Below are 20,572 nucleotides of genomic sequence, written 5' to 3'. Positions count from 1 at the left end.
GCCTAAGAACTGCTCCCAGGCCCAGTAGCAAACCCACCAACCACAGGTGAAAATTTGAGTCAATTCTTTACAAGTGCTTGCATTCAGATTTGGCAGCTCTTCTGACAAATTGCTCAGCTGCAATAATCCAASCCCTGTATCCGCAGACAACATACCTCAATGTTCCACACACAGGAAGAGTGATACAAAGCAGAGTACACCTTGCCCACTTTCTTCGGGTCTTTGACATCCCACACATACAGGCTGTGGTCATTGTATACACAGGAAAGCCACTGGTTGGTGGGGTCAAAGGTCAAGGCAATCGTGTCTGGATACTTCACATCAGCCACACCTGAGAAAAGACGGCTGCACAAAGACAGAACAACAGCCTGGTTAACTTGTGCTGTCTAGGARTTGGGGCAATGCTAAAACAGGAGAGCTCAGATTCTCCATTGGGCACTGTTGAGATAACACCATGGCCTATTTAGGTAGAGAGTATAGCTGGCCAGGAGAATGTGTCTCTTGAACAACCAGAATTCCAAAAGAAGYCTCAAAGTCCTATGGCAAAAGTCTTTCTCTTTGACATCCAACTCAGAGACCCACCACAGACAGGTGACTGATTTTCCCTGATGRAGGACTAAACAGGACACTTGATCATTACTGAAAATCATCATAATTTCCCCTGCATAATCACATGGTAAAATCCAAGTCAATCTCAAAACAAAGGGAAGGGAGATCATCATCTTTTAGTGGATACTATATTTTGTTTACTGACAGCAAGAACTGCTCTTGCCAAGTAGAAGAATAAGTACTGTGCTCAAAAGATAAAGCACCTCAGCACGAGGGACAAAGGAATGGTTTATTTCAGTGGCCACTTGTCTGACCTGCTTCCCTTCCATCCCCACCCCACACACAGGCCAGCCTGGTGCTGCTTGCAGTAGCTTGTGAGATGGGTGACTGCAGATGGGTACTGTCCTTTCTAGTTAGGCAAGCTCTCTGATGGCAACTTCCAAAGGAATTCTGCAGAGCAAGTAAACACTTCTTTGCCCAGGTGTGGCTCAAGATCCTGTAACCATGTGAACACTGTATCTCCTTACAAGGGTTCTCTGTTCAGTCCTGCCATCATACATGTAAAGGAGCTCTCTGTTGCCCTGAGGTGAACTCAGCCATCCCACATTGCTGCTAATGATACTGAGCAAGGTAATTACAGCCATTGTCAGGGTGTTGAGAACAGGTAATTTAAAAGGACTGATGAAGCCGAAGTGCACGTAGCACATCAAACAACTGAAGCCCTGCTTCTGCAGTTGCAAAAGTGTGAGGGCTGGAAGAGCACAGCCCAAATTCTACTGAAAAATCAAGTCACTGATACAGTCATGGGCGATTCATTGCAGGCAACTGCCATCCCACAGAGAGGCTCTGGCATGCTTGGGACTATAAGGASTCCCATGTTTTAAAGCTTCTTTGGAAGCAATAATTAATTTTAAAATGTTGTCAGATTGTAATCAGCACTAAAAATACCAATTTTAAGATTCATATGAATATTTCTGCTTAACTGATGCATGAGAGCAGCAGAGTTTTTCAAAAGGTCCATGTATACAACTGMTTGATTTTAGCACTACCAGAAACAGTTTACATTTTAAATTGAAAGAACTCCCTTTCCAGATTCCTTTCTGAAACATCATCTCCCACTTACCTTCTGGAGAAGGATTATACAGTGCATTGTTTGAATATTTACCTAAAGTTCCCAAGAAAAGCTTAGAGTACATATCTGTAACCATGAAGACTCCAGATATCCAGTGGCATAATGGCAGGTAGATTCATACCACTTTTAGATTTCTTTCCCCATTAGAGACAGAAGTGAAAGTGGGCAACAGAAGAAAACTGAGAAAGCTCCAGCCAGGAATGGTAAACAGCCTCTGCAAAAGGCAGACTGAACTGCACAGAAATCACATTAATCACCTCCAAAGGTAAGAAATAGAAGGCCAAGGCAGAAGGTACTGGAGCATGGTTGGAAAACAAGACAACGGAATGCACACAATTGAGGGAGAAGGAAGATTACGGACAACAGTAGATTTAAGTTTATAAAAGATTGCAAGGAAGCCTTTGAAAAACTGCCCCTAGAGAGCATGGACATATCTTAGCAACATCATTGCTCTGGAGGAGAGTGATAAKCAAAGGATGTGCCATGGTACAGAAACAACTGAAGTGTGCCACAGCATCCTGTGCCCTCTGCCTGCCGGCTCACAGCAACCAATGCCAAAAGTCCACCAGACCTGAGCAGCCCCAGGGAGATGAGGAGCAAGMTAAGACGTGTACTCCAGCAATTTGGGCAGTAGTCCAGTTGTACAGGACAAGGCGGCAACAGCTCAGAGAAATCTGCAACAGGCTGCCAATTTTAATCCATAAAAAGACCATTCTCCAGATGGAAAAGATCTGGGGAACAGTTCTAACCCCCACAAGCCTCCCTCGCTCCCTTCCACCCTTCTCCACAGTACCTGGCCTCAGTCACACTCGCGATGTCTGTTCCCAGGAAGTGTGGCTTCGGCAGAGTAGTGACAAAGTGAAGGTTCAGAGGGTTAAAAATCCGCACGGTGCCGTCAGCGCAGCCACAGAAGATGTAATCGTGATTCACAGAGATGCAGTTTGCCACAGTGGTCTGAGGAGGACACAGCACATGAGAAAGCAAATGAGAAATGTCCTCTCACATCAAAGGTCGCCAGACACATGACAGGGAGAACAGCGAATTGACAGACAAAGGAGTCATGGTCAGAAGAGCTGTAATGGGCCCTGGGAGTAAGGAAAAGCCTAAGGAAAAGCCATTTTTCCTTTCTGAAGAACTTTCCATCCAAGGTCCACTGCTGATACCAAGTAGTCAGAAAAAAAGCCCAGTTTCTCTGCCACCCACTATGATGGGAGGTCACCAGAGCTACACATTTGCTCCAGCTGAGTCCTACTCTCAGAACAAAATTGCTTTTGTTCCTATGRCATTCACTGACACTGGCAGGCAAACAGCACCTCACCCTGTACTAGCACACCAACACATTACCTGGCAGAAGGGGACAGGAAATGGAAAAAAATGGATTTTCTTCCCTTCCCTTTGGGATCTGTACAAATGGCAGAAAATGGTACAAAATGGATTGTGGCGAAAAGGGGATGAGTTCAATGCAAAAAGTTTTTTCAACTTACTGTGAAGCTGTCTGTATTCTGAGCGAGAGTGAAAGGCAGATTTTAGAGAGGAAAGGAAAGGAAAGAAAAGAAGAGGCATTTCACTTGAGTGAAAGCGTGGACAGACTTTTTCCCTTGATTTTAATACACTGGATCCTTTCAGGTGGGCATGTAAATTCAGTTAAAAGGAAAACAAGTATGATCAAATTCTTAACTAGGGGCTAACCTGGTGGTTTAGAATAGCCAAACGAACTAGCATCTTGAGAACCTGCATTCGAGATGCACAAGCCAAATAAGATACTACAGAGTGGATAGAAATCAGAATCCTTCTAAAACTCCCACTTGCCCAGGCCAAGACAGGAGGGACCATACAGGAGTTGCCATAAGGACATCAGTTTTCCAGTAGAGCAGTGGCTGTAACGCTGAGGCGTGAAACTGAAGGAGCCTCAGTGATTAATAAAATCCCATTGCCAAGAAAAAACACTGGCCTTCCAGAGTAAATCACAGGGTGGCAGAGGCATAATTGCTTTCACTGCTGGTGGTCAGCCTGTACCTCTGAGTGCCCTTATTATTTGTTGTTCCTGCTCTGCTTCAGCAGGCCTAAATACTGCAGACAGGAGGATGTAAAACTCACCCTCAGCTCCACCCACTTGTCTAGCAGCCTTTTTTCATTGAATTCACAGAGCAGGCCTGAGGATGTGATACAGAAGGTGCTGTCAGCTTTTTTCCCCCTTCCACAAGCCACGTCCGCAAAGAAGTTGTTTCTCAGTTCCCCAAGCAACCCCGAGCGACCCAGCAAGGGGACTGTGGCATTGACCTACCAACAGAAAAGAGTTTGTTAGAAATACAGCAAGGCACTTCAGGCAGACAGTGATCTTTTAGAACATCAACCCCTGAGTGCTAAAGTGGTTCAAAGAAAGAATTGTCAACAGCTTACAAGGAGAGGTTTTACTTGTTGTTCGTGTTTACAGCTGTTCATAAGCACACAGAAAAAAATCACCATAGGTGGATTCTGTCCCCCAGAGAATAAAAGAACAGTTTGAAGTTTAAACACTTTGGTTGCTGCTTCAAAATGACACAACCTTTTGAGATGCCCATACCAATGTCAAAAAGCTCTCCCTACCCCTGTGCTCCAAGGAGTTAAATGACTGCAGCTCATTTCTATTTATTTGTCCTTCAGTACATGTGACAACCAAAGAACAAGCATGCTGCTATGCAACTCCAGGAGCCGTGSCTCTACCTCAGTGCAGGATAAGACAAGCTATCAGCCCATGAGGAGACTGAGACTTGAGAGCCAGCGTGGAAGGCTACCCTTGCATTCCAGCAAAATCAAAAAGTTCCCACTTCCCACAGCTCAATGGGATAAAATCCACCCTGCTGTATAATGGAAATGCCTGTGTACAGGCCKTAATGCACTTTGCCTCACCTTGGAGGTTTTGCTGTCATCCAGGTACCAGAACTTGATATGCCGATTTCCAGCAGTGACAAAGTAACTGCAGTCCTCCGCGAATGACACTGCTGTCACTCTACTTGAGACTTTGTTGGCTGCCACTACGATGTTTTTCTGGAAACATAATTGTTTAGATTGTTTAATTTCTTTGCTCAGAAGCACAGGAAACTAACTTCAGTTACAGGCACACATCCAGTACAAGTACTGCAGCAGGAAAAGATGAAGCCCAAACCATTCCCCATTCACCTCCATATAAAACCTCCCCAGCATTAGCTGTGAACATTGATTTGGCAGACAGTACAATTCTCATTTATATTCAATTCCTCATCCACATTGACTATGATAAAGAACAAACCACCAGGCACTAGTGCCTGCAGGAACTTGGTGTCTGAGCCATGACAAACACGTTGGTTTCACAATCACCAGGAGCTCAGAGCAAACCCATTTCCTCTCCTAAACAGCAAATGCAGATGCAGGCCAGCACAAGGAAGAACTCTCCCAGCCTCCAAGCAGCAATGAGGGCATGRCACTTAAGATGGGGAATAGGTATTTTTCACAGAGAAAACAGTATTGGTTCTTCCATAAATTCTCCCTTCTCTTTAAACACATTATACTTTATCAAAAGACCCAAAATACACAAAGATCATGCCCGTACTGGAAGAGAAAAAGTATACCTTCTAGTGGAAGGTATCCTTGCCCATGGCAGGGGCATAGATAATCTTTAGGGTCCCTTCCAACCCAAATTATTCTATGAATCTATGAGCCTGTGAGATTTAACAGATGCATTGATTTTTTTTTCCTTACATTATATCTCTTTTAGAGAGGGTTATAGCACTTGAAGAGGTAGTMGGAACACCTATTAATACAGAAGACTCCTAGCCTACTAAAAATGAATCTTTATTTTCTCATCTACAAACAAATGCCTAAAGTTGAGGGTAAGACACAGGCTTTGTTTCTACCAAGTGTTGCCTCTATCCAGTGACAGGCAGAGTGACTGTCATCAGCTTCCACCCCATTATGAATTCCCTATGTTCCCCTTCTCACCCATCAAGGATAGGATCAGAGTATCACAAGCTCTGACACAACAAAATCAAAACAAGCCAACAGCATCCACTACACTACAAAAGAAATCTCTGGCCGATGAGYGTTTCCTTCCTTACCCTCATAAATTAGTTTTTAATAAGCCTYTAAAAAAGCACAATGGTTTGGCAAGGTTCCAAAGTCCAGGCTTTTCTGGCTGGACAGCAAAATGTCACACATCTCCAAGCATAAAGAATAACCCTTCATGGAAATKATTTAGATCTTCCCTAAGGGAACATAGCTTTCTCTCATGTCCAAATTTGTCTGCATCTATGAATGTCAAAAAACGAACAATAACTACAGAATTTTAAAAAGGTAGAAAGCAAGACGGAACCRAAATAGTTAGTCAGATTGGAAACTCTTTTTAATTTAGCAACATCTTGTGGTTCTAGAAAACTTACCTTCCATGACCACACATTGACAATCATGTCATGCTGGTACCCCACTGAAACAATGTACTTGGAGCTGGGGGAGAAAGCCACACAGGCCACACCGTACTTGTGCTCCTGGAGCTCAGCCACCTGGGTGCGCTCAGCCACATCCCATACCCGAACTGCTGGCATGTGTCCGCTCTGGAAGGGACAAGAACAGACATGGAATAGGAAATGTAACCCCGAGGTCAGTTCTGACAGATTCAACCAATGTAAATGTGGAGGAGCTTGGAAAARGATGGCTAGATAGTGCACTCACAATAGGTTTAGAGGTTCCTTTGATTCTTTAAAGCCCAGGTTRAGACCAACAACCTAAGGAGTATTGCATTTCAACAGGTGTGCAAATTAATACAACCTCCTCCACTTTAATCCTTTTTTTTAAGCTACTCACAAAATGCTAGTCTAGTCCCTGTCCTAGCTAGGGACTAAAACAATATTTTTGATGGAAAAGCGGTCTTTGGAATGGAACTCACAGCCTTCTTGTGAAAGTACTCTAACAGATTGTTATCCCTAGACTCAGTGAACCAAAACCACTCACATCCTCTGCTCCCAGCAACATGGACATCTGAGATATCAAGCCAGGTCATGCCATACAAAAACATGACAAGGCTGTTGTGGGAACTCCCACACACCATCTGAGGGACTAGCAGCATTGTTTCTACCACAAGGTAACACACAGATGCATTCTGCCCAAAAGAGTACAAGCAAAGCAATGTCAGAGAAAAAGACACTGCGGGAACAGAGCCTCTGGTTTTATGTTTGTTCTCCAGAGAAACAGAAATGCCAATTCAGCACTTTCTGCCAGACAATTCTTTTCTTTTGTTTAACTGTTTGTTATTAAGCCAAATTAAAACAAGGCACACAAGATGAGCTGAAACGCTGGCCAAAAATGTGCTGGATGGGCAAATCTTMCTCAAGTAACTGCTCATGAGTTCAYAYTGAAGTCTGTCAAAACAGTAGCTTGCAAGATAATATATCCATGGCAACACGGCAGAATGGTACCTTTTTGATCAGTTTTAAGTTAGTCATTTGATTGCGTGGGAGAAGCAAGTCTCATCACAAGTGAAAGTCAATGCTTTAAAAGCTTAAAACTGTGGATGTTTTAATTGCCTTCTTCAAAAGCTTCGCTAAGCAACTGCTTGTGGCCTGGAAAAACGCCAAGGTCAGATTTAACTGCAGTTGGTACAGTTCTCCCTCCTGCAACGCAGAGCTCAGGTCTCAAGGTGGCTGGCAAGATGTTACAACGAGCTGATTCTTCCAAACAATTGCTGTACTTAAACACACACATACATACAAATATTTCCCAGTACCTTACCATACAGCCCAAGACCCCAACAACCTGAATTTGCATTTCACCTTTTAAGAAATGCTTACCAAAAAAGAATCTCTATGTGATACCCATGGACAAGGATTCTATACCTCCATGGTGAGAAATAAAAAATAATAATTAGAAAGAGGGGAAAAAAGTTTTCTTATGAATTTGGAATGTGTAAAAGACATTTAATATGTATGGCAGACAAGGACTAACCTCCATGCTCTCCTCCTCCCTGAAAAGCCAATCATGCAGAAAACTAAGGTGTTATTAGGAAGAATTAGCAYAGGGCAGCTAAACGGGAGCTTGACAAAGTGAACTCTGAAAAGATTTCCCTGTGGGACAGAGGTTGAACTAAGACACGACTACTGACACCAGCAGGGGACACTGCTACACTAAGCAATAATTCAAATGTCAGACACGTGGGAGGATGCTGAAAAAAATAAATGGTTTTACAACAGGGCAAGAGGAGACATGTTTTGCAGCAAGAAGAAAAAAACAACAAAAAAAMMCCACAAAAATCCCAAAAAAACCCACCACAACATCAACAAAAACCCTACAAAGTTCAAATATAGCTGGAAAGTGCTTTTTTTTATTTTAATTTGCTATTTACCCAAATGAATATTCAAATAGAAAAGTTTGTTAATCAGCAAAATACCCACTTCATTTTTTACCATTTTTCTTACTCCAAATGAAAAGAATCAAGGACCAGAAATTTAAAAAAAAAAAGAAGAAAAAAAGAAGGCACCAGAATCATCAGAACTGAACACTGTGGAGAATATATATATATATAGATATATATAAATAATAATCTTAATATAAAAGGGTTTTATTATATTAAATTTTCTAGAGAGTAAGGAGGCATTAAAACATATTACAGCTAAAAAAAACCTCATGTCTCCACTAAAACATTAATAACAACATTTAAAGATGGAAAATTTTTCTTACTTTTTCTGTATCATGGTAGCCTCCATCCAAAAAAACCCACTCTTGTTTCTACTCTTGATCTGATCCACACAGGATCCAGGCCCAGCTTTAGAGCCACCCRGTGACATGACAGCTGCCATCACAGTGACTGCACTAGGGACCCTCTGGAGCGAACAGTCTTCACTCTGACAGCTCCAACACAGGACTGTGACACACTTCTCCTCCCTGTGGTCGAGTTTCAGGAGGGGACTTGTGTCACACATGCTCCCTCCCCATCTCTTACAGAGGCACAAGGACTWGTGGTAAACTGCCATTAATCACACACAAGAGCAAACTGAGCCCAGTCATATGGAGGTCAGCAYTTCTGTGGATTTTTAACATCCAGCAATTCCAGCCTCATGACACAGCTCATGTCTTGAACCTCTAATGCAGAACAGACACRCAGTGCGCTCATCTTTATTCTTCCCCTTGGGCATGCTGGGAAAGAGGAAGCAATTGTTGCCCCAGACAAACATACAATGCCAAACCACAGGCACAGAATCTTCTGTGACCATTCCTAAACCTCCACTCCACATGCACTTTTCATTTTTTCTGCAACACTGTTACTGGCCTCAGTTACATCCTGAAATCCTAAGGGGATAATGCTAATCTCAGACCAAGATCCAGGACCATCCATGCACTCCTCATTGATGCTAGAGTAGAAAGATGCTTTGTGTCCTTTCRCTTTTTTTCACTCCACCTTCAGCCCATAGATGCCATCCTAGATGATCCATCCCCCAAGCTGACGTGTTGAAAAMCTCCCAGCAGGTGTACCCAGTGCCACCCATAAACCAGCAGGTCCACTCAACAGTGAGGAAACACTGAAGCTGATTTCTCTGTGTGAAAGCAACTTGTTTCTTCTGTGCCCCTTTGCCCTGCTTTGAAATGTGACAGACAAGGTGCTCCCTCTTCCTCTCACTTACCTCTCCTGTAACCAAATATTTTCCATCTGGAGAGAAAGCAAGTGCTGTAATTGTTTTCCTAAAACAGAGAAAATAACACTGAGAAACATTTCCAACATGTGACTTCATTTCAATACATCATSACTGGGGAGTAGGTTGGGACAAACTGAAAATATGCTAAAGTCACCCATAATAACCTGACACAATGGCTTTACTTTGCCATGGGGATTCCCTGCTGCCCAAGTCTCAAGCAGCAGCCTACAGAAGTGGAAAAGCTCCAAAAGTTGAGGTTCATCGTTGCACCCTTATTCCAGGTGCAGGACCRTGTCACAGTGCTGGCTTCAATAATGAGGTCATCATTTTAGGTGCACGGTACACCAACSCAGATACTATGGGAGCTGTAGTAAGATCTCTTCCATGTCATGACCCTTAGCATTTACTCTTGGCATTTACAATATTTATGAGGAGGTACATTGTTAGCAACAGCACCTCACATGAGAAGGAAATGGAGTCAAAGCAGCAGGCAGCCTGTCCCTAAGGCAACTCTAATTGAGGGGATTTAGCCTGGAGCAACAGCAGCTCCTGCACTTCAGTGCAGACCTCTCATGGAAAGCAAGGGCATCTTAAAGCTTTACTCACCTGGAGCTGTTTAGAATATGGTGTTGCTTATTTTTTCTAGGGTTGAACAGCACAACAACACACCTAAATAGAGGAAGCAGATAAACAAAAAAAAATGACATTACCACATGCATAAAGATAACCTAAGAGCTATCCTTGCTGGAAAAGCAAAAATAAAAAAAAAAAAGGCAGCAAAAGCAGCCCTAAAAATCTGTTTCATCCTCTAATCTCAGACTGAGCTGAGGTTAACTAAAAAACACAAAGCAAAAGAACATCCTGAGGGAAACCAAGGATCCCTCCCATGCTGAGGAATACTAAGAATACTATTTGCTAGTACCATAAATAATTACCTTTCCACCCTCCAGACGCCCTGAGGTTGATTGTTGGAGCTGGACAGAAAGGTTGACCATGAAAGTTTGTGCATCAGCCCTAATGGATTATGCCCTCTGGTACAAAAGTGACCCTGTGTACTGGGCACCAAACAAACATGTCTGATGTCAGAGTAAGRAGGTAAAGAAGAAGAAAAGAGGGGATCCTCTGGAAAATATTTGGTGGAGCGGGGGATGAAGAAGGGGAAGTAAAGTGCACTAAAGGCACTGACTGACCTTAACAATAGACAGGACACAAACCACTGAGTACAGCACAGCCGGCCAGTTGAGTAGTGAGACATATGATGCCAAAAAACTATTGACCCAAGAAGTCTATCTGCATAAACAACTTGCTCAGRGGCCTTGCAGAAATCTCTCAGTAAGATGAGCTGCACAAGCAAGCAATACTAAGCWCCTGGTAAGCAATAGAATCACCTCCACTGGGAGCAAAAACCTCTATKGCTGACTATGGGGGAAGGAAGAACAGACCCCATCTCCCACTATTCTTGCCCACAGCACTTTGCCTCAGTTCCTCAGCCCACCACAAGTAAACCCACAACAGTCACAGGTACTCCAGTCTTCCCCACTCTTCTCAAACACCCTATACACCATTTTTACATCTTCATATAATAGCTTTTGTCTTGTAGCAGAGCACAGTAACAACCAGTAATAGAAAACACTGTTAAGGAAATAAAAAGATAGAACAGCAATTACTCTGATAACCATGTGCCCTATTTTTGATTTCACCTCTAAAATAGAAACTGTGGGTTTTTCCTGTCCTGCTTCAAGAACACACTGCTGGAGTTTGGAGAGTCCCAGCTCCTCCTTCATTGCAGCGTTGGGGGAGCACTGCAGGATGTCCCTGCTCCACTGCCAGCAGCCTTCACTGCACTGGGGATTTCACTCACATCACCACTGTTCTGGGGCTTGTTTGCAGGATGTGCCAGGCTACAGACATCAGTCAGAGGGAGAAACACACAGGACTGCAGGAGAAGTAGAGGAGTTGGCCTGAAGTAGCCAAGCAGAAAGGCAAAAAGCTGAGGCATCACAGAAATCCACTGCAGATCCTCACCTACAAACCTCACCAACATTTCAAGATAGGCGGCGCACACTCATGCACAGGACAAAGCACACCTTGGCACCACTGCCTGAAACCAGACCCGCATCCTTCCAGGCCCTGCTCACATCCCCAGCAGCAGGCAGRGCTCAGAGTGCCACAAGCACAGCTCAGGGTTGACAGGGACCTGCAATGTCTCTGGCATCTCCTCACCTAGCCCTGGTAGCTGACCTTTCCCTCGCTCTGAGCAGGCTACACTGCCAGAAATAGTGTACATTTTCAAATGGAAAAGAGAGCAGAAAAGAGGAGTGACACACACCAATACCTTGAGTTCAGAGTCCTTGGCTGAAGTTGTCACACTCTGTTAACATTGCTAACTCAAAGCACCAACATCCAARGCATTAAGGATGCACAGGATATGCCTTCCACTCCTTTACACTAATCTACTCCTCTCCAGCCATGCTATTTCACCCACTSCTATCCACTCATGCCTTACTCTGAAGGCAAAGGAATAAAGGCACCAAACTWTCTTGATAGTTAAATGGCAGATAGCCATGGCTGCAGATGCAACCTTGTGGAAGAGCAGAGAAAGTGTAAATAAGCAGTTTGTTCAGATCAGGGTTGATCCTTATGTACATTTTTTTTTCCCTGGGGAACCAAACTGGAGAGTTTCAAGTCAAAGCTATGCTACGTATTTCTGAGGGATTAATGTAACAGAAGCAGGTGGTTTGTGATCCATTAACAAGTCAGGGAAGATTAAGCCTTGCAAATCACAAGATATGAAATAGGAAGTTAGCAGATGTGAAAATCTATCTAAKCCCGAGCCTCCAGCTAACCAGAAAAACAAAGCAAAACCCCATTGTGTAGAGTTGGATAGGGTAAATGGGCCACAATCCTGCAGAGTTACAACAGGGATGAATTGGGCTTAAAAATAAGCTTCAAAAACACAGAACGAATAAAGGGAAGACACGAAATCTTGGCAAAGACTTTCTTATGAAGCTCTTAAATTTCTCTTTTATTGTGAGGAGCTTAGCAGAGAAACAGGACTTCAGAGAAGTGAACACAATTTAAAAAACAGAGGAAATATACAAAATGTAAACCACAGTCTTCAAACCAGGCAAGCAAACAAACCATTTCCCACAATAGTGTAGTGAGCCATAAARGTCCAGGGCTTTTCCATTATTAACTTACAGGACAGAACTTTTGGCCACTTATGATCATGAATTTTAGCTCAGTGGCACCCCAGTACAGGCTGTCTGCCAGCAGGCTTCCTCCCCACTTCCCAGACCTTGGCCAAGTCCAGAGCCTACAGGGAAGGTAAGAGCCAYCACCCAACTCACACACCAATGCAAATCAGCAAACCACTCCAAAAGCCACACTGCTCCTAGTGCCAGAGCAGCCATCACAATATTTTGGATATTTTGTCTTAAGATGAAGACTCTGTGCTTGATTCACTGAGTTTGACCCATAATTAATAAACACTGTCTGGAGGGGTGGGGGGATAAATCACAGTATCTCCTTACTGGTGAACAGTCATTGATTCACACCATGAAATAGTAATTTTAACTCATAGGCTGAGCAAAACAAGGTATTTTGATTTGCCAGTTAACAATTAAYGTAACTTACTAATTAGTTATGACCTTCTTGCCAACAAAACCATTTAGCCAGGATTAACTAGTCTTCTGAACTTGCTTTCTTAAATTAACTGCAACCCAACAAGAGYTACTATACTGCAATACTGTCCCATGCTGATTTTCCAACATTCCTCTCCTGTCTGCCACACACAAGGGCAATGAAGACTTCAGCCAACTCCAAGGACACCTTATTCATCAAGATGGCAAACCACAAACCATCAATCATACACTGGGGCCCAGATACTGTTTTGGAAGTCAGGAGCATCCAAGTTTWCAAACTGGCTCCCTCTCAAAACCTTTGGAAGGTTTCTAGTTTGTTGCATCCTAGAGAGCATATTTCCACAACAGGCAGAAATTATTTCTAGTTCTTTAATCGCTTCAGAGTGYTCAGAAAATTTGCATCAGGGAGGTTTAGATTGGATATTCGGAAATATTTCTTCACAGAAAAGTTTGTCAAGCACTGGAAGAGGCTGCCAAGGAAGCAGTTGAGTTGCCATCCCCAGAGGTACTTAAAASACATGTAGATATGGCATACAGGGTCATGGTTTAGTGGTGACTTGGCAGTGTTAGGTTAATAGTTGGACATGATGATCTCAAGTACTTTTACAACCTATGCAATTCAGCGACACAGGGTGGCCTCCATTGCCTGCTCAGACACTCACAGCTCAGCTCAGTCCAGCAGAACCTGCAGCAGTTTTCTAAGCAAGRTAGTTCAGAGTCCAAATACTCTGGGCATGTTCCATTTTAGCAAAGGAAATCAGCCTAGCAAAATAAATGGAATGGAGACACTGAATGGTGAGGTTGCTGACCCACCTACTCTACCCCACACTGCCTCCTAGCCCTGGTAAGGCTATCAAGACCTCAGGAGAGTCAAAGTATCTACTCCTTTCCATTTATGCTGGCTTCAATCTTACAACAGTTAAAATAATAAAAATAATTACCATGGGAAATTAATTGCATCAAAGAGCATACACCCATCTAGCCAWCTTCTACCTTCATCTGCTCCTTCCCAAGACTGTATTCAGTATTTTGCAGCCAGAGGAATAGGAAAGGATGCATGGGAAGAGAGCATTGATCTTTTTGTTCCCAGCTTCCAACAGTGCATGTAGACAAAGAGAAGTACTTCAAACTTGAAGCTGCACAATGGTCACATCACCTGTTCCACACATTCCACTCCTTTACCAAAACKATGTTTTCAAAACAAATTCAAGTTCTCAAGAAACTTTTGTTTGAAGAGATATTTTTAAATACTAGTGCCAACATGCAAACTAAGGCTAGCTCCACAAACATTTCATATGAGACCTACAGAGCCTGGCACACATTAGCTGTTGAGAACATCAACACTGTTAGCACTCTTGTTTCAGCACAAACTCTACCTCCTCTGCGGCTTGATAATCCCAGCAMCTTTTTAATCCTCAACTATTTTCTGATTTCCAAGACATTTATAGAAACTATTCACTGCTGTATGGATTACTGCTGTAYAAACCATGTATCAGCCAGCTGAGATCAAGTGTCCTGTTTGTTTGTATGCTGCCTCCTGCACAGGCTGGTGCCAATGGCACACATATTCAAAGGTATTTCTAGGTCTATGATGCCACCTCACAACCTTTAAGTACACCTTCCTGATGCAAGCAGCTTTTATAAACAGCTTGGCTGGGGAATCATTCCCAGTATGCCTCTYTCTTGTGAGACTTTCAGGTTACACAAGGGAAGGGCAGAATTAGCTCTCACAGCAATGTCAAAGATCTTTACGGACAATGTGAGCATTGTCCATCATCAAACCCATTTGTATCAGCCAACAAGAAAGGTYCCTTGCAGAGCTTTCCAAACCTCCATGAAGGCACAGTCCTATCTTATACGTCCACAACTGTGCTCGATATATTCAGATGAAAAATAGGGAGGGAGGAGAGGGAGAGGAAAGGAGGGGGTAGGCACAAAATGTCACAGTAGTTTCCATCGGCTACAGCAAAAGCAAAAAGATCYACAAAATATAAAAAATAGGCAATTTTCCTAGGCTAAATATAGTAGCAGGAATGGAGAAGAATCAGACATCAGTATCATGTTTACATAAAATATCTGATTCACTCAGTCACCAGCAGTGGGTCACTCCATGCAGCTCCCCCCACCTTTACTTCTGATTTTTCTCTTCCTGGCTTCACTCCTGCACTTAGCACAATCATAGTTTCTGAGCATTTTACTCTTCTCTCTGTCCTCCTGTTTCCCAGAACATCCCTCTGTTATCAGCTGCCTTATCCCAGCCATCTCCTTCCTCACACTTCTTCAGCAAGCTGGCAAAACCCAAATTTCTGCAGAAGTCTGTTTTCCCTTTTCTGCAGGCCCCCCTTCCAAGGGGTTTGGGAAAATTAAAAGGCTGCAGTAGCATTCCTTTCCAAGCTACCAACCAACTCAGCATTGCTCTATCTCATGGGACACATGACTGTAGGCAGAGTTCATGTGTCAAATCCTCCTCTCCCAAATGATGGAGCCTGTGCTATAGARAAGATGCCGTACAGAGGAAAGAAAACTCCATTAAGACATCAAAACAAACATTAGCTTTCTTTCCTCCCCCCCACAATATACTTCTTTCATACCACTGGAAGAATAAACGAAAAGAGCAAAGAGTCCCATCCCTTGAAAAGTGGTCCACTTCTCAATTTCTGGCTCATACTTTGCTCTCTTCCCCCACCCGAAGCAATTCAAATGAGAGTGCAATAGCTTCCTAYGCACTAAATGCATGGGGAAAAAAAGACTTTGATAAGAACAAAATCTTTTTTATACTGCACTGGTTGCCTAGGGAAGCCTGATCAGAGTAAAACAGTGTCTACAGAAGCTGGTGTTCATTTTCTATGTGGCAACTCTTCCTGCCAAAAAGCTTCTTTAATTCACAGCCAGTACTGGGAGTGGGTTAACGTTGATGAGAGGATGTGCACACTGACTATGTAACTGAATAGGTATTTTCATGCAAAATGTATTAATTACATGCATGCTGAGAAGAAAGATCTATCTGTTGAGAGGTTAAAAGCTGGGTGTCACTGCCTGAGCTGAAAAGCCTCCAGAGCTCCCTGTACCAATCTATGRCTGAGAGAACTAAAAAGGGTGGGAGTCTGAGATGTGCAGCTAAATTCACACTTCAGAAACCAATGCAGGCTAGTGAAAAGCCATGAATACTGAAAAAGAAATCCAATGAGAAAAAGAAAGTCAGTGATATATTTAGTGTCACTATACTAATAGTGTAGAATATTCTGATTGCCAACCAGGAATATGCATGCTCTATTTAAAAGACTGCATGGCACCCGAAATCTGCAGGAGTGGGAGCTTAAACACATCACACAAYAGGCTCTACTCCAAAAACCACAGAAAGAACTGTGACAAACTGAAGTCCAATTTTTTGCCCAGCAMTAGAGAAGAACAGGGCAATTTTAAGATACTTGTCCAGACTGTTCTCCCTGCCTCCAGAAATCTGGTTTTCAGAGATATCTTAAAACAGTGGGCAACCACACCCACCGGAGGGAGAGCAGCAAGGAAATTGCAGCAGAGCTAAAMTGACAAGGATTTGTAGGGATAATCCCCAAAGGGACAAGGGCAGCCTYAGTTCTCACCACCATTTCAGCCTACTGAATTCACCTTGTCCATCAAACTGATTGGCTCTCAAAGCTGAGGCCMCTGTAAAAACTCCACCAATGCTATGTGATCTGATGACATCCAGAAAAAACAAGAAGCTTGCTCTCCCTGTCATCTGGCAAGTGTGCTGCCATCCTCATGATCCAATGAGGCTGGTGCCAGTCTACCTGAACAGGCCCTGCTRCAGATGAGGGGACAGGGCTGAGTGCCCAGAAAGCTTCTCCTCAGCTCTGGTCCTGCACAGAACAGGAGGGTCAACACAAACTCCACCATGCACAGCAAACAGCTTCCACTGGCTGCTCTCAGAAGCCCCTTCACACCTGCCAGACTATATCTTTAAAACTACCAGCTGTTTGCTCTGACCTCATGCTGCAGATGGCAGAGAACAGATGCACAGATTTGAAACGACACACAAAACACTTTAAAAATACTTYAAAAAAACTCAACACATAAATRGATAAAAAGATCCAATAAGGAGCAGAGATTGTGATTATAACACTGACCAATCCAGGCCTCTCCTCCTGCATACACACAAGGCACCACTGAAGTTTCAGCTTTACCAGGAACACAGATGAAAAACAGCAGAAGTTTTCCTTCTTGCCTCCTCCTAGAATGAAGGTGCTGCCTGTCCACATGGAYCAGCCACAGTGATTTCTAGCAGGTCTGCCTGATCTCACTGCAACATATCCTCACCCCCCTGGAACTATTGCATGTGGAAAATTCTTAACCTACCATTGGAGGTTTTCATGCTATTTCAAGGTCTATTTTTAAGGAGGCAGAACAGAAGAAGAGGAGGAAGATTTTTTAAAACTGGCAACCCTTCTGACACTGGGCAAATATAAGGCAGGGTGATGACTCAGGAAAACACTGCACRAAACAGATGCAGAGAGGAAAGACAGCCTGGGTCCCATCTCCCACTAGATAAGTTTTACACAACTTCAGAGCAGCCACACTGGAGCCAGAAACATGGCAGTAGTGCCCTCAGGAAAGTGATGGATTTTTACAGAGCTGCACAATTTCTGGGAGGCACCTTTTCTGGGAGGCAAAGAGCTAAGCCAGACAGAGATTGTGAAAGACTTGGGCAAGAAGTGCACGTAGGGAAAGCAGAGGGGAAAAACGGGCTCAGAGGAAAGMCATGAAATTTAAACCAGCTTACTAACTGGGAATCATTACAGTTGCAAGGAAGATGAAAATGTTTCCAGTTAATTGCTATGGCTCACRGCTGCCTGGTCACCAGTGATTCAGCAGGAACTTCACCTTCAAAACAACCCCATTCCCTTCAACATGTCAAAGGCAGGAGAAGGAAAAAAAAAACCCTCATGAATAAAAACCAGGAAGAAAACCCTGTCCTAGCAGAACCAGGGACAAGCYATTTCTGCTGCATTGCAGAACATTCCACCTGTCCTCCAGCCTGCAGCAAAGGTAGGTGGAAAAATGAAGCCACGCAGAGGCAGCTGCACTCACACAGACTGAAATRTCTGCCAGCCTGCACATCTGACAAGCTTCAAAAGACACAGGGCACCAATGACAAATGCCTGTGCGCACACACATATATCTGTAGTTATATACACAGACACATGCATACACATGGCTCATGGCTGACTATAATATACACAGGCACATGGAGAGTGCACGTTTGTCCCTCCCTCTCTCCAAAACCACTCACGGCCCTAGGGGCAGGGAAGCAATGCCAACAATCCACCTACATGAAGTATCGAATCARCTGGGCTAGGAGTTGCAGAGCTGCATTTTATTTCAGCACTCCTGGCGAACACCCACGGAATACCACAGATGAGCTGCAGCTCCCTGAGGTTAGAGCAATGGGCAACTGATGATAGCAAGGCTGGAGGAATAAAAGAATCACTGAGGTAGCTCATGACCAGAAAACGTGCTGATCAGACAGAAAAGAAAGACTGGGAAGCACTAGGAAATGGAGCCTTGAGCAGAATCTGGCTGGTTCCAGGTGTGACCAAGAGAGATGAAACTAACAGCCAGAACATGGCTGAATACCCGAAGAGCTTGGCATGCAAGGCAGAGAAAGCAACTTTTTCCAGGATGAACACTATGGAATCACAGCATACTATGTTAATTCTTGGAAAAGAACCYGCCTCCATATGCTGGGGTCTCCCAAAGTTACAGCTGTCCCAGGCACGCAACTATCTGTCCTGACAGACCAGCCAAGACACCTGCTTTGGGGATCTCTTGCTCCCCAGTTGTGCTCCACCCCTCCACTTGCTCTCAAGATCCTCTCCCTCTTCGATCAGTACCTGGCTGACAGCCCCAGATTYGCCATTTTCATTAACAGGCCACAAGATTTTTACTGTGTCTCAGAGGCCTTGAGATTCCTGGGTTTGTTTGCTCTGAACTTTTCTTGAACTGCCTGTAGCTCTGTTTCACTTGGTTGAGCTGTGACAGCAATTTCTCTGATGGACCAGGTGTCTATAGATAATTTGTTTTACTTCTGTTTATCTTTTGTGGAGTACAACCATAGCTTTATATAAACAACATTGGCCAACAGCTATTTTATGTAGGCTGAGATATTTACAACTAACATGACTGCATAGTGGAGAAAAATGCAGGCATGCTTTGAAAGCWGAGGCCTTGAGAAGTGGAGATGCAGGATGCAGTGCAGAGGAGTACAAGAATAAGATGATAAGAGAGGAGGCACATGCTTGGCTTTGGAGACCAAACAGTTGTGAACACCCATTAAAAACATTTTTAACATTGTCTGTTAAAAAAATACAGACCTTGATCTGAAAAAAACAAGTTTTAGTGGTAGCAAATAAAACAAAGAAAAATTATCCAACATGCATTAAAGACACTATATATAGTGAATTCCAAAAGCATTTGGAACTGCACAAGTGCAAGATGTGCAAGTGTGTTAGCAAACATACAAAAAATTACCCAGATGGACGCTGTAATAAGGAATAATCCAGCAAAACTYAAATCATTCTCTTCCCAGAGAAGGGCTACAAAGCTGAAGATTTACCCTCAACAACTGACTTTAAGATCCAGAGGAGTAGCATAAGGGTGAGCAAAACCCCAGGAAAAGCAAACAGAAATAAAGAAATGTATTACAGTTTTAGTAGCATTATCACAATTACTGAGACATTTCTATATGGAATTATCCTAATGAATTATTATTCCTTCTTCTTCTGTCATAATTAGTGGTAAAGTAAAATGATTCTTGAATTAGAGTGTTATGTATTCAGTTATACCAACAACAAATTCCTGCCTTTTCTTATTTATGCACATACACAGCCCATATATAAGGGGTGCTTYCTCTTTGCCCATAAACAACAGTGAGTGTAACAAAGCCCAAGGGAAGCGCTTCAGAAAAAAGAAAAAGTACAGACATAGGGGAAGAGAAAGGAATARAAGACAAGCTGAAGAAAAAAAAATTAAAAATTAAAAAAGCAGGCAAAGAGCAGTTTAGAGGGAAAGGCAAGAAAAAGATGAAGAGAAGCAAAGTTTACAATAAAATTCCTGCAGAATAACCAAGTCTGCCATCAAGTGCTGAACAAATTCAGCTCTCCAGCCCAACAGTGTAACAAGAGAAGATGGGAGCTCTCTCTGAAGGTACCCGCCTGGGAGCAAGCAGCTCCGTGCAGAGATTTGCAGACCCAGCTGGGATTATACAAGGAAATCTGGCTCTACATTTCAAGTTTGCACCAACTTCTCTGCAAGGGCAATTGACACCCTGCCATAAAGCTTCAAAAGAGGAATATATGTCTTCCTTTAAAATCAAGTCCAAAAGGAAAAATATATCCTGCTTGCCAACAATTGTCCAGCATGCACAGCCAGAGTATTCCCTCATTGTGCCTGAGCAACTCAAGAGCCGGGAGAAAGATCCATACAGCAAATTAGTCATTTGGGGCAGACCAACGTGACAGCTCATGGCTGATGCCTCAGGGCTTTAACTGTTCTACCATGAGCAAAAAGTGTATCAATACTAAAATGTTATCATTCAAAGGAGTAAAACAAAAATG

At 43.3% G+C, this 20,572-nt stretch overlaps 1 protein-coding gene across 5 annotated transcripts in view; it reads right to left on the bottom strand.

Annotated features, from left to right (window-relative positions):
- MAPKBP1 (mitogen-activated protein kinase binding protein 1) overlaps positions 1 to 20,572 on the bottom strand; it is a 97,870-nt gene that overhangs the window by 34,346 nt on the left and 42,952 nt on the right. For all 5 annotated transcript variants that reach the window (XM_057365781.1, XM_057365809.1, XM_057365799.1 and 2 more), the window contains exons 4-10: positions 9,925 to 9,987; positions 9,307 to 9,364; positions 6,076 to 6,246; positions 4,571 to 4,708; positions 3,779 to 3,961; positions 2,475 to 2,635; positions 156 to 345 (exon numbers count right to left, since the gene is read on the bottom strand). In XM_057365781.1, the coding sequence (XP_057221764.1) occupies positions 156 to 345; positions 2,475 to 2,635; positions 3,779 to 3,961; positions 4,571 to 4,708; positions 6,076 to 6,246; positions 9,307 to 9,364; positions 9,925 to 9,987 (964 nt within the window). The remainder of the gene's footprint in view (positions 1 to 155; positions 346 to 2,474; positions 2,636 to 3,778; positions 3,962 to 4,570; positions 4,709 to 6,075; positions 6,247 to 9,306; positions 9,365 to 9,924; positions 9,988 to 20,572) is intronic.

This window comes from Malurus melanocephalus, unplaced genomic scaffold (genome assembly GCF_030028575.1).
Source record: "Malurus melanocephalus ecotype Western Australia unplaced genomic scaffold, MMel_1.1 scaffold_2, whole genome shotgun sequence".
NCBI lineage: Eukaryota > Metazoa > Chordata > Aves > Passeriformes > Maluridae > Malurus > Malurus melanocephalus.
Note: the sequence above shows the minus strand (reverse complement) of the source record. Positions and strands in the feature narration are given on the sequence as shown.